At 46.0% G+C, this 13,564-nt stretch overlaps 1 protein-coding gene and 1 non-coding gene across 3 annotated transcripts in view; one reads left to right on the top strand and one right to left on the bottom strand.

The window, feature by feature from the left end:
• Positions 1-5,075, top strand: part of Ino80 (chromatin-remodeling ATPase INO80) — a 71,269-nt gene extending 66,194 nt beyond the window's left edge. For both annotated transcript variants that reach the window (XM_084585632.1, XM_084585631.1), the window contains exon 33: positions 3,553-5,075. In XM_084585632.1, coding sequence (XP_084441758.1) covers positions 3,553-3,764 — 212 coding nt within the window. In that variant the 3' untranslated portion in view covers positions 3,765-5,075. The remainder of the gene's footprint in view (positions 1-3,552) is intronic.
• A 4,113-nt stretch (positions 5,076-9,188) lies between these two features.
• On the bottom strand, positions 9,189-9,261 carry TRNAR-CCU (transfer RNA arginine (anticodon CCU)). Its single transcript has one exon. It is a non-coding gene; the product is annotated as a tRNA-Arg (tRNA).
• Positions 9,262-13,564: the final 4,303 nt, after the last annotated feature.

The following is a 13,564-nucleotide window of genomic DNA, read 5'->3' as shown; positions in this document are numbered from 1 at the left end:
AGTCGCAGTTTGGCGTTTCTAACGTTATGTAGACCGATTTTTCAGAGCTTGCCCTGCGTTCTTCTCTCCGAGTCCGGCACCCTTTACCGCACGCACGCACACGATCGGATTGGAAATAGACTGTCAAATTGGTGGGGGGGAAAGGAAGAATAAATACTGGAAGGAAGATTGTTCGGTTCTTGTCGTTTGTCGCAGGAACGGACTTTCCCAGTGGAGCGGCAAATGAGCGCGAACGTTTGTCGCCCGAGGCGTACATGTACACACCGTTGTTTCAAGGGTGGACGATATGTCTCCGTCTCCTGTCTAGTCTAATTGGCCTTGGCCCCGACCTTCTCGGAGAGCACAATGGAGCGACTTTTCCTCCTCCTCCTCCTCCTCTGCGGGAAGGTCTTTTCGAAAGCGGAAAAGCTAGAAAACGATCCCTGAGGGCAAGGCCGTGCCGCCGAGTTTTCTCCACTACCCGCGCGTGCATGCCTTTGGAGGCTTTCCTCGTTTTAGATTTGTTTTGTCGGTGTGTCCCTGGGTCTTTCGGGTACGGAGGATATGTGTTCGCTGCCGATATTATCCTGGCGTCGTGTACATTCAGTGTCAGCGTTGTGGGAGTTATCAGTCCTGTGCTTAATCCGGCCGACTTGTGAATATCTTAACGGGTGTTGTGGTCGGTCTATTTTTCCTCACATTACGCTGAGCGGGGAGGGGGGGGGGGGGGGGGGGGGGGAATTGTGAGGCGCGGAAGAGTAAAGGTATGCATAGATTCTCGCTTCATGCTATGCTTCGCCTTTTTCGTATACATCCTGTACGTGCCTCTCTCTCTCTCTCTCTTTTTTTTTCGGCAGCACAGTCATACCGTAACGTGGCGTACCGTATACCATTATTGAATCCGTGTGTCCTTCATGCGAACCATATTTTGTTGCGGGTTACGCACTGTGTTCACGCTGGTTTTGTGCTCACGGGCAATGTATACGCTTCGAAATCAGGCACTGCATGTGATTGGCCGCGAAATTCGCAATTGAACTTGGGTTTTGCGCCACTTAGGTGAACTACTCAACGCTACTAACGCAGATAATGTCATTCCTTGTTTTTGTTTGTTAATTTTTGTCTTTAGGACTTTCGTAATGATGTCTCTTTTCTTTCTTTTTTTTTTTTTTTTTTTTTTTTTTTTTTTTTTTTTTTGTAGTTCCGGTATTCTCAGGAGGCTCAAGCACGTGAGGCAGCGGCATCTCAGGAGGTTCAAGCACGTGAGGCAGCGGCACCACTGCAACAATGGGGCGTGTCCAGATTGGGGCGCGAGGTCGCTTATTACGATCTGCTAGAAGCCGTTCTGACCGGTACTTCGCGATAATATGGCTGCAGCTTGGTTGAAACTTGATTGGCTTCGCCCCTTTTATTATAAAAGCTCACAACATGTAGAGCAAAACAATGGCACACGCTCTTCCTCGTGTGCGGTCGAGCTTGTATCTTTTTTTCTTCTAGATACGTGGACATTATCGCGTACAGAACTTCTTCGCTGTTCTTGTCCACCGTGCGTCACACCGGGAAGAAAGCGGCGCGGCCGCGAGTTCGTTCTTTTTAATACCCATGGGCTCATGGGGCGGAACAATGGCGCCTCGTGTTCGGTTGGCTGAAACGGTGTGACAGCAGCGGACCGGACAAAACTGGTCTCGTACTGGTACCGCTTCGCTTTCCTTCATTTAGCTCCCGCGGACACGGCCAAGGGTGCGAGGGAACGTGCAACCGGAGCCTTGCGCTGACGTCATCGCCTCTGCTCCTCGACTCGGCGAGTCCTCTTGGCTGACGCGTTGCTGAAGTCGACACGAGCCAGCATTGTCGTGTACATTTGTCCCTAATCTGGCCGTATTTAGTCTGTCTCGTTGCATTAAGTGTGCTGTTGGCACTGCGAAGTACAGTGTAAAAGGGAACACGGGAGCGCGTGGCCTAAACGCTTTGCGAAACGCTGCCACCAACAGAAGACGAGAATGGGTGGCACCAGATGTATACTGGGAAAGAGCAGCCGACCAAGCTTTCTTTGCATGCACTTTTATCGCCGATTCTTATCACCTGTCGGTGGCAGCGCTTTGCAAAGCGTGGAGGCCACGCGCTCCCGTGTTCCCTCTCATATTTATTCTACACAGCGTGTCAAGCGGTCGACGCTTTCTCTGCGTCCGCGTCTGCAGCGCAGCCCACAGCTAAAATTTACAGGGATGCACTTAAGTCTGCTCACGTGCGGAAATGCGAAAGCATTGATTGCGGTTTCCCTGCCTATAGTTCTGTTTTCCGGCGTCTACAACTTCGTTTTTTTTTTTTTTTTTCTGGTTTGCCTTTTTTCGTTTACTCCCATTTATTTTTATTTTTTAATTTGAGAAAGTTTATTTAATTTTGTTTTTCGTTAACTCGTTAACTTTTTTAAAAAAGCTCGTTTCCATCAATAAATCTCGTGGCTGTTGTGATGACATGCCTCTGGCAGGTAGTAGTTGGCAGGCGACAGGCCAGGCACCGATTGGTCGGCTCTTTTCGTGACGTCACGAGACCACGTGACGTGACTGAGTTTGGCAGGAGATAACATTGGCGACGGAAATCGAACCCCATTGCTAACCTTGGATTCTGAGTATGGCTCCTCCTGGGTCATGCAGGCACGTTTGTACGCCTTGGTTTAGCATGTAGGGTGTCATGTGGGGTGGTTTATCGGATAATGTAGTAGATTACGACTATGTATTATAATTGCGATGCTCAACCTGAAACCTAAGTGCTACGACGCACTTAATTTATATTTGTCCTAACCACGCTGAAACAGCTGTCACTTTTGCTTGGGCTCGCCTGGGCTTCCAGCAAACGACAGGCATTCTCAACACTTGCACAATGACTCACTGTGATTGCTGTCTCACGTCATGCTCACTCGAATGTCCATCAGAACGGAGTGCTAACTAAAGGAGCACAGGCGATCGCAGAAATCATAAAAGGCGATCATCACCAATAGCCACCTCTTTAACTCATCCTCTTCGAGCCATCAGTATAGAGTTTTTGCGAGAACCACAAATTATCGGTTTTAAGCAATAGCTTATACACCTCGTTCGATCTAAAAGCCGTCAGCATAGTATTAGTTCCGCGTGTCGGAAGTAATCGGGGACTGCGTAATAAAATTATCATGGTAATTTGTAGTTCTAGTGTAATCAGTGTGTGATAGATAATGACGAGTTATAGAAATTGTAGTTAATTGATAAATTAAATAAATTAAAAGTGAAAAAAGGGTTTTCCAAGTCTTATAATGAAAAACTGATGCTTTTATGCTGATTAAAAAAGTGTAATTCAATTAAATCATTGAAAAATGGAAAATGTATTCAAAGGTGTCGAACTGCTCAGAATGAAAAGTCAATGTCTTCCAATGCTAAGTATTGGTCTATATAAAAACAAAATTTTTTTTAAATTAGAAAGTGAAAAAATATTGTCTATGTGTGTGAAACGCTATCTCGTCATACCTGTGACAGCAGATCTGAAGTGTGCTCCTAATTCTTACATGGTCACGTGGCGTAACCTCGACGCGCGTATGTTTTGCAGGCGGGGTACCGTCAACGCCGGTAACGCGAGGTGGCGCTGCGGGAAACCCATTCCGAGGCGCCCTCCAGCAGCAGAGTGGGGCACCATCGAGGCACGGCTCTCCCCGGCAGGGCCTGGTACAGGCGACGACGTTGTCCGCGGCGGCGGCGGCATCTGGAGCTGCCGCCATCTCCCAGGCGCCACTGCAGCAGCACACTCAGAGGCAACTATAGCCGCACCAGGGCGGAGACAGGGAATCGTTAAATGGGGTATCACTTGGCGTGACGCGAGGCCATGATGCCGTCCGGTGAGGCGCGTGACAGCTGGGACTTTACGTTGCCACTGCAGAGTTGTCATGTTCGTGCTGTAGTGTGTGATGGCCTCCGGCACCCTGTGTACATCTCACACGTTTCAAGCCCAAGGCACACTTTGACTCTGACAGTGCGAGGTCCTGCTGGCAGATTGTGTGACATCATTGCCGGTCTCCGAATCACAAGGATGTGACTGCTTCATTTGTTGACCGCCTTTTTGTGACTAGATTTGTGAGCAAAATAACAAAAAAAAAAAAACGAGTTGTGTAAGTGAATTGTGTGACAGGATATTCTGTCGAATCGAGCTTCTATGAGGCTTTCGCACATATTGCTTGCCCACTCCCAGCTGTAAAGCAAGATCCCTCATAGTCACATAAATAGGTCGTGCCATTTGTGCACATAAAAAAAAAAAAAGACATTTTTTTTTTTTTAATCTTTTTGCCGCTGACTTGACGCACGTGATATGTGGGGGATCTGCCTTTTTAAAAGCATTACTACAGTAAAGCATGAGGAACTCTCTTGTTCGCCTAGTCGAGCTGCTGTCTTGCGACAAAAATGCTGCTGGGATTTTGCTTAGCATACCTGCACTCCCTTGCTCACTGTGTTTACCTGTACATAGCACTTTCCAAACGCACAATAAAGTGTGCTGCTACCAGTGTACGGTTTAACCCTTCTTGGCTCGAGGCCGACCTTTTGAGGGTGGCACCTTGAGCATAAACTGGTGATGTCATTTGACTGCATGTTCCGAGGGCAGCCATGTGTAAAATTACTGCGATGCGCACCTCTTTTTTTAACGGTCGTTGGACTGTCATTTGCGTTTCAATGCTTTCTGGAAATTTTAATAAAAGTCAGAACTTTTGAGATTTCCGAAGCAATGAGATATCATTCAGAGCCTTATTAGATCTTCTGTTAAACAGACCACTGAAGAACTGTGTGCTCTGAAGGCAAGGGTGTCACATAGCACGTCTGAATGTGTATTTAAGGGAGTAAGAGATAGTGTGCTTATCTAAAACCTGAGCTCGGGACATGTACCGCCTTTGCCAGAAGTAACCAGGCTGCGTGTTCCACTTCTATGTCGGGTAGCAGAAAATTCAGGCCACTTCTGAAGCTTTGAATTTGTGCAAAGTGAAGGTGAGCTCCTCTCTTCACTTCTCAACAAGCTGTAATCCTCTGGGAATCCATGTTATCTTTAGAATACAAGCGAGAAGCAAAACGTGCAGCCTGGTTACTTTTGGCAAAGACGGTACATGGCCGCAGGCTCAGATTATGATAAAAAGCATGAAAATAAAACGCCACACCAATCAATGAGGTCCAGAGGAGGACTGTTGTCTTACTTTCATCATGCCGTGGCATCTCGCCATCTTCAGTCTTTTGTAATAGCAGAAGTATGAAGAAAGCATTTCTTTTGTTCTGTGATCATCACGCTTGAAGAACGAACTTCTGTGATGTTAAGTCATTGTTACGAGCGTTGTTGTACGTGAATAAGCCTACGTGATTGTGCTTTTCGGAAACGTCATGATTGTGCGTGTTGTATATTTGTTGTGGACGCTGTGAGCGTGTTATTTTCTTGCCATATTTGCTGCATATGTGAAGCTTAGACCATTGTTTGTGTTTCCTAGAAAGTGTGAACTAGGGCATTTGTCACGGAAGACGGAAGGCACCACGGTGAGAAACGAAGAAAGTGAAGTATCAAGGCCAGGCCTGTATACCGAATGCATCGTCTAGAAGTTTTTCTGATTGGACCGATGTGGAGCGTTTGTGATTGATCAAGTTTGGTTTGCAGTATCCACTTTTCAAACCCAGCATCGATGGCGTATTAGCAGAAACAAATCTTGTTATGTCAGGTCGGCTGGTCATGAACTGTGGTAAGAAATTTAAAATTGCATATGGTGGAACACTTGCCATCACAAAGGCTGTAAATAATAAAGCTAAATTTACTCCTGTGAAATGTGTATGGTGTCAATCTAGACAATGCACTGTAGCTGTTGTGTGTCTGGGATTTAGTCTATTCTGGCACCCCTACTTTACTCCCTCTATGGGCTTCTGTGAGGCCTCTCCTGCCAGTTGTTTTGGTTCAGTTAAGTTACACTTCTGCCAGCCATCTTGGTTTAGCAGAGCAACAGCCATGAGCTGGTGGCGATCTCAGTTTGAACCATATGGCTACACTTGGAGGATGCTAATCAGTACTAACTCCCTATATTACAAACGTCCTCTACCTGGGGGGTTCCCTTAACCATAGGATTTTTATTGTGCTAGCACACATTGGAGCCCCATTCTTCAATTCTGATAATTTTGGTCTTTGAAACCGCCCGAGCTAGGAGCTACCAATTTAAAATGATAATCAAACCCACAGAGACCCTACACTCAATGCAATAAGCCTATAAGGAGTAGCATGTCCTCTGGCGCACTCCCTTGTGGGGACACAGTACTGTCCAAGCTGTCGGGCAGATTTTTCACCACTAAAGGTATGGAATGCCATACTTTGGCAACAGAAGCATATTCTCTTCTTAATGTTTATTTTAATTAGCAAGGAAGCTTCTAACTGCACCAGAAGTTTTGATGTTTGCAATTAGAACACAGAAACCTCATTTAAAATCCTAGTAATTGGTAGAAATTTGCATAGTCTCGAGTGAAAGTTGACTTCCATATGTCTAGGGATGAACAACACCTGATTTAGATTGTGGTTAAACCTGGAGTTACGTGAAAGCAATCTGCATAGCTACACTTGGGTTGGGCTTCAAAGTAAAGACTTTGCTTTTGCGCATAGTAGTTTTTGTTCCCCAGTGCAGAGTAGCAGGCCAAATTTTTATCATTCGAGTCAACCTCTGTGCCTTTCCTTTCAATAAATCCATCTATCTACCAGCTTCATTTATGCCTTAGGGGAATCGGTTCACGTAGGAGCACCCCTTGCCTCTTGTTGTTAACCGTTATCATCCTGGTGTAGGTATGACATGGTCTCTACGTCGAACTCCAGGGCACACCGCCATGACAACCTTCAAACGAACCTTCTGTCCTAGCAACTGCTGTTGTCGTTCACTTCTACCAACTACCAAGTTATCTGTCTTCTTCTTTTACTTCGTCTTTTTCTTCTTATTCTTTTTTTTTCCTTCTTTTTTATCTTCTACAGTGCCACGCCGACGGCTTGAAAATCTACCGCAGCGTAGCTTTCGCTACAAAATCTGCCCCAGAGCTCTGACTATACTACATAGAGTGTTTACAGAGACTATACAGAGTCTTTACTATAATAGGGAGTGTGCTAGAGGACCCGGTACTTCATTTTTACTCCCTTATAGGCTTCTTCGTGTTTAGAGTGTAGGATCTCGAGTCGCACAACTACTAGACCATGTGGCACATTTGCATGGCTTGGTTAAAAACAAGCTTTGTGTCTACTTCGATCGAATGTTAGATGGCAAAATTTATCGCGGGAATGTAATGGAAGTAGGTTACCAATGTCTGCTCCCAAAAAATGTGATGACATGCCACAATCACTTTTGAAGAGATGTAAGTATACTCCTAAATTACTTCAGGTTTTCATGCATACAGAAACTATGTAAACAAGGAGCTAACGAAACAAACCTCTATCCAGACGTGACACTCACATTCTTTCGTTTTCGACAGATTCCGCCCTTGAAAACTATTCTTTCCTGCTTGCTTTTTTTTTTTTTTCTATACAACGCGTAGTTGCAAAAACAATACGACGAGAACAAAACAAAGAAAACAACCGTTCTCGAACACCCATCACTTTCATAGCGCTCAAGGAGCAAATGAGCGGTGAACCCACTGCATTGTTTCTTCACCGTTTCTTCACAGTTTGAAGCCATCTCTGCAATCGTGTTCTCGGTACGAACCCGGGCGTCGTGTGTTGACGGTAGGTGCACTCCTTTACCGAATTCCTACCCGTATGGCTGAGACTGTGTGCATGTAAATTACTCGCAACGACATGCATGCGTTCTCTGGATACCTCCCTAACGCAAGCACCGCCTCGAGGCTGGGTGAAAGCTTCGGGCGTGACTATCTTAGTGTAAAGGTACTCATCCGCCCCTCGGGAAAAGAAAAACTATAGGCACTGTTTTTGCGTCCCACGTGTAACCAATGGATTATTTAGTATTAAGAAAATAGAATACTTCAAGGGACCTTCGTGAAGAAAGCCTCTCGCATAGTAACACTCGTGGTGATGGTGGTAAAAACTTTAATTTCCAACATATACACGGTAGGCGTCAACCTGCCCGCCTACACGACGGCCTGGAGCCCTTGGACCCGGGCGGCGTGTTAGGCCAGTCGGATTACACCTAGCTGAGTCTCAGGGTGTGAGCTCAACAGTAGAGTCTCCCGAAATTCTTTTGTTTTTGTCTGTTCATTTATGTTTTTTTATTTCTGGACACGTCCATAGCCTAGGTACCAGATCCGCCTTATCCTAGCATAGTTCGCACCTATCTGAGAATTGCTCCAGGTACCAGTGACTTAAAGCAGCTGGGTTCGGAAAAGTCCTTGTTTGTAAGCGCCTCCAAATGCTTTCTTGGATCTTATTTAATGTCCTATCTGCCGGTGGGTATTCTAACCTGTTTAGTCGATAGTGCTCTGTAATCTCTTTGTAGCTGACTAGCCTGTCCGTGCTAAGAGTGTACTGAGGATCAGGGCCTACCCGGAAGGTGAGACCGCGGGCAAGCTTATGAGCTCCCTCATTTCCCTGAAGATGGGAGTGGGCTGGTGCCCATATCAGCCGGATTATTATATCATCCTGACATGTTCTCAGCATCATTTTTGCCTGTGGAGAGACCCTTCCCTTGAGGAAGTTGCATATTGCTGCCTTGGAATCACTTATAATTGTAGTAGCCATTGTCCCTACTATTGCAAGTGCAATCGCCACCTCTTCAGCCGTGTGGGCTAAACTCGTCCTAACCGAGCCGCTTATTCTTAGATTTTGTTCATCTGACACTACTGCCACCATAACATGCCTTTCCTTAAACTCGGCGGCGTCGATATAGACCACGTCCTGTCTTCCTTGATATATCTTCTGCAGCGTTTCCGCCCTTTTCTTCCTTCTTTCCTGATGATGCTCTGGATGCATGTTACGTGGCAGCGGGAAGATTTTGAGTCGCTCGTGCATGTCTGCAGAAAACGCAACTCTAGCATGGCACGTGGGTGGTTACCCTTGTCTGATTCTCACCACAGCAAAAAAAAAAAAAAAAAAAAAGAAAGAAAAAAAAAAACTCTTCAGGGTAACAGCATTCGATCTGGCGAAACTGAGCAGCTCGCATCGTGTTACAGAATCGGGAAACAGGTTTGTGTTCCTCAATAAAAGTAAGCATTATTGCACATCGAACTGAGCAAGTAAAAAAATTCACCTACCCTCGGCGGGATTCGAACCCGCAATCCCCGGTTTAGGAGACCGATGCCTTATCCATTAGGCCACGAGGGCACACGGGTATTGTGACAGCGTGCAGAGTTTTAGCATTTGTATCATACGAAGACCATTTTACGACCCTTGGAGAAACCGGTTTGACTGGGCTGTTAAAGGGGGAAGTCAACACTTTCCTGTGTTACGAGAGCAACCCAGCTACCCAATATGGCAGCACCCTTAACCCCTTTGTAAAATCGTGTTATAATAGCGAAGAGACCGCCCTCAGTGAAAACGTAGCTTTCATACCCTACAGAAAAGACCGAAATAAACGAAATACCACTTTCGCCACCAGTAAACTTCGGAATTAAAATGAGGGCATCGACGCAGATTTTCAGGGACGGATCTTGGAGACTAGGCTACACCACCATTAGAGAATTATGGTACGCCTTGATTCGCTACTGCGCGTTCCACTGCGTCTGCGCGGATCGCTTTGAGGGCGCCAGATGGCACCACATGTTGGATACCGCTGGACATCGAATCATCCCAGGCGGCGTGCAATGATGGCAGTCCTTATTAATTTACTATCAAGTCTTCATAACAATTGTATATTTCAGCTGTTAATGCTTTAAAAGCTCTCCAAGTAAAAAGTAAATGTGAATGCAAAAATACTGTAACTCGCGTGGCTCATAATCATATGGTCATCAAAGCCGTGCTTTCATGGGTATGAAAATTAATTATAAATGAAAGCTAAAAAATATTTCTGTGATGATAAAGGTAAACAAAAGAAAGAAGGCAAGCTAAATGAAACCTTCACGTTTCTTGTGCATACATAAAGTGGTTAACAGAGCAGATTATCTACATATTCTTGCACAGAAAAAGCGGGCTGTGAACAGTTTCCGCGGCTTCATGCAAGTCCATCGCTTCTATATATAAAGATGGCTTCACTGAAATTTATTTCGCTCTCGACATGGGCTGCAATGCAAATAACTTTTCGTGCAAAAATTCAAATCGGAGATGCCTGCACAGCTCGCTTTTCCACCTCTGCTTTCATATGGAGTGAGTGATAAGAAGACAGTGACATCATACCAGTCCATCCCCGAATTAATCGAGAATCGTAATCTGTTTGGGTCATCTTCGCAGTTAAAGCACCACTTTGCGGACTTTGTCATGAGTGAGCTCGTCGCTTGGCATCTTCGGCTCAAGAAATTCTAACGCCCTAGCTTTCAATTCAGAGATTGCCGAGTTATTTGTGGAAACAGTGGCAATATGTTGCTGTTGGTTTTATTATGTTTGTTTGTTTGTTTGTTTTGTTTTTTCGTGAAGTACAGGATCGTCCATTTTGGGGTGAACACAACGAAGTGTGCCCAACGCTCTGCGGACCGCCCGCGCGTCTGGCGCATCGAAGCGAATTAGCGCGCAGGCGCAGATGAATCTTCTTGGGTATACGATACAACCTAAAAAAAACAGCAGTTCACTGGGTTGAACGATAAACAAAATCAGTCTATAGTTTTCCTGATCCTGATCGTAACTGCCCTTCTTGAACGGCTTCAATAACCTCACGGCTTCGTTCGCAGTGTATAGCTGATGTCGCCCTTCAGTTGTTCACACCCCCTCGTCCAGATGTTTTTCAATGGCACCGTACTGTTTCGGAACCGACTTTATCATCGCAAGCTTCGAGTTTCATCTTGTTCTTAAATCTTTCCTGGTACATTTCATGGGGACGATATCATTCCCGCGCAATGAGAGCGGTCACGGTAGAGAACGCGTTCTGTAACAGCTCAAGACTTTATCCAGACCAACACCTCCTGATGTCCGGCCCAGGACCCGAGTGTGATACCCAGGTGTCCGCATATGTCAGTCCAGTCAATCCAGTCCCCATTTCCCTTTCATGTCGCCAGACCTTCCTTTTCGGGAGCTCGCAGCGGCCTTCACTTGGGCTACTGACGAACTGCATGAGGCCGGCATTCGCCATCTTCGGTGGCCTGAGTACCCTGTGATTGTGCGCTGCGGAATAAAGAGGTTTTACAATAAGCAAACAAGCGTGCGATTGGCGCGCTTTTATGATGATGAGGGCTCATAAGGGCACCACCGATATAGACGGCAGGTGTCAGGCGCTATGCTCAGTACCAGTACTGACCTTGCATATGGAGTACGAGTGCGCGTATTCAATGCTACCAGGCTGCGTCAGCTACACGTGGTCTCCAATACACAACTTCAATGGTTCGCATAAGCCACATGCACTTTTCTTACGGCTGAGTCGTCAGAGTGTTGGAAAACGATCCTGGAACCTACGCCGGTGCGTCGAGCAGTCGAACTGTAGTCCTTTCTCACTGGCTTGTAAGAGGTTTCCAAAGTCCGGTCCCGAACGGTAATACAAAACTGGGCAAATTCACGTGCGTCTTAACCGACGGTGTGCGCTCGCTGATAAGTGATACTGGAGAGCCAGCGAGCTCTCCTCCTTACCAGGCGAACGAACTCGTGAAAAATGAGCCACGTGTGAGTGGTTGCACCACTCCAGTCAACACCATGGTAATGCAGCCCGCTCCTGGGTTGCCACTTCAGAACACGCGCTTAAGAACACGCCAGAGAGCTTATATTTCACTGCTGCTCTTACATCAGCCATCTTCGATCCAACGTGGCAGGGAGGGAGTCTGAAATTTCCTGGACACATTGAACTGTGAGTGACGCTGACCGACTCGATCTAAAAATTACTTGGTCAACCTTTCTGTTATTTCAATTTACATTTTATGCGTGAATTTTTATGTTGGACAAGGTTTTAGTCACCGAGGATAAGTGTCATGCTCGAGCAGAATTTTTTTCTGTTTGTCTGATATTTTCCTTAAAATTGCAAGTTTAAAATTCCCTTGTTAGGTTTACTCCATATTCGTTACTGACGTGCAGCAGATGACGCTAGCTGTCCGGGACAGCTAGACATCTGTCAGTGGCAGTTGAATTTTCACGCACCCAACAATCTCCGCGTACTTGCGATGATTGGTACGCTACCCTCTCAAGATTTCCTGCTGCTGTCCGGTGACAGGCGGAGGCGAAGATTTTGAATGCGCGCGGCCAGGTGGGTTTGAAAGCTATGGTTTGCAGTGTAAACAATCAAAATTAGTCAATTGGTATTTGTTGTCCTGCAACTGACACAGTGTGAGGAAAGTAATCTTTGTTCGCTGCTGCGTTTTAAATATATTCTGCGACTGTCTGAAAATTCGTCTATGCTGAGGCACACAAGCGTAGGTCACTTGGAAAGCGGCCATGTGCGCCGTAAAGTTCCACTTCGATCACTTAGGCTTCTCAATATAAAGGACAGACTGTCCTACAACGCGACTCGAGGATAGCAATAACGGCAAAAGGAGGCGTGCTTTGAAGTATTCGGTTTTGGAGACGTTTTCAGCGATTTATTCCCCCTTGTAACATCCAAGATAAATCGGGGTCCGCACAATTTACTGGAGAAATTGACACTCCATGGGGACAAATTGAGGTTAGCATGTATCAATCGAGAGGTATAGAATAGCGCGATTCGCTGCCATGATCCGTTTTAACGGGGTGCCACTGCACATGCGCAGGTCGCCTTGAAGGCGCCAGATGGAGCCACATATAAGGAAGCCGGTCGCCGCGGCGCAACACGTAGGCTGCCTAGAAGCCATTAGTGTTCCTGGAGATGGAAAAAGCAGGAGGCACCACAGACGCTTCTTCTACTACTACTACTACTACTACTACTACTACTACTACTACTTGCTGCATATCGAGTGACTCTACCGCTGCGTAAAAAACAAATCGACGCGCGGTAGAAGATCGCACTAACGTATCTCTGACCGCGCTATGCTATATAACTCTGCATTAACACCGCTTCTTGGGCTAGTTGGTGCATACTTGAATTCTTTCTTGTGGTGTGTTTCGTTCGGCGCAGTTTTTCACCAATTCATAAATAACTCCGCATAGTTTATTATACTGCTGCTTAATTATTTAAAGTATACTGCTTGTATACTACTGCTTTATGCTGAAATTTAATCGCGGAGAACCGACATTTAAATAAAAAGAGCTTTGAGGCATAGAAGAATGTTCCAAGACCAACACAACACGAAACACTGGTGTTTCGGTTTAGTAGCGCTGTTTAGTAGCGCGGATCTCAGAACCACCTCTGACTTCCAACAGTGATCACAGAGTCCTTTTCTCTGAGGCCATCACAAGTTGGAATCGAGTTTGAATGTCCTACTCCAAGCATAATATCAAAAAGACAAGTATAATTAATTCTGCAGGAGATGCTGAGCTTGCACTTAAAAGGGTATTTAAGATTCGTGCTTCCAAGGTTTTCGCCAGCACAAAGGAACGAGCGTTCAAACTTCGACGAGGCTGGGGGGAGGAAAGCAGCCTGACG

Source organism: Amblyomma maculatum, chromosome 11, assembly GCF_055883805.1.
Source record: "Amblyomma maculatum isolate TAMU_Amacu chromosome 11, ASM5588380v1, whole genome shotgun sequence".
Taxonomy (NCBI): domain Eukaryota; kingdom Metazoa; phylum Arthropoda; class Arachnida; order Ixodida; family Ixodidae; genus Amblyomma; species Amblyomma maculatum.
The sequence above is the reverse complement of the archived record's forward strand: the minus strand, read 5'-3'. Positions and strand labels throughout refer to the sequence as shown.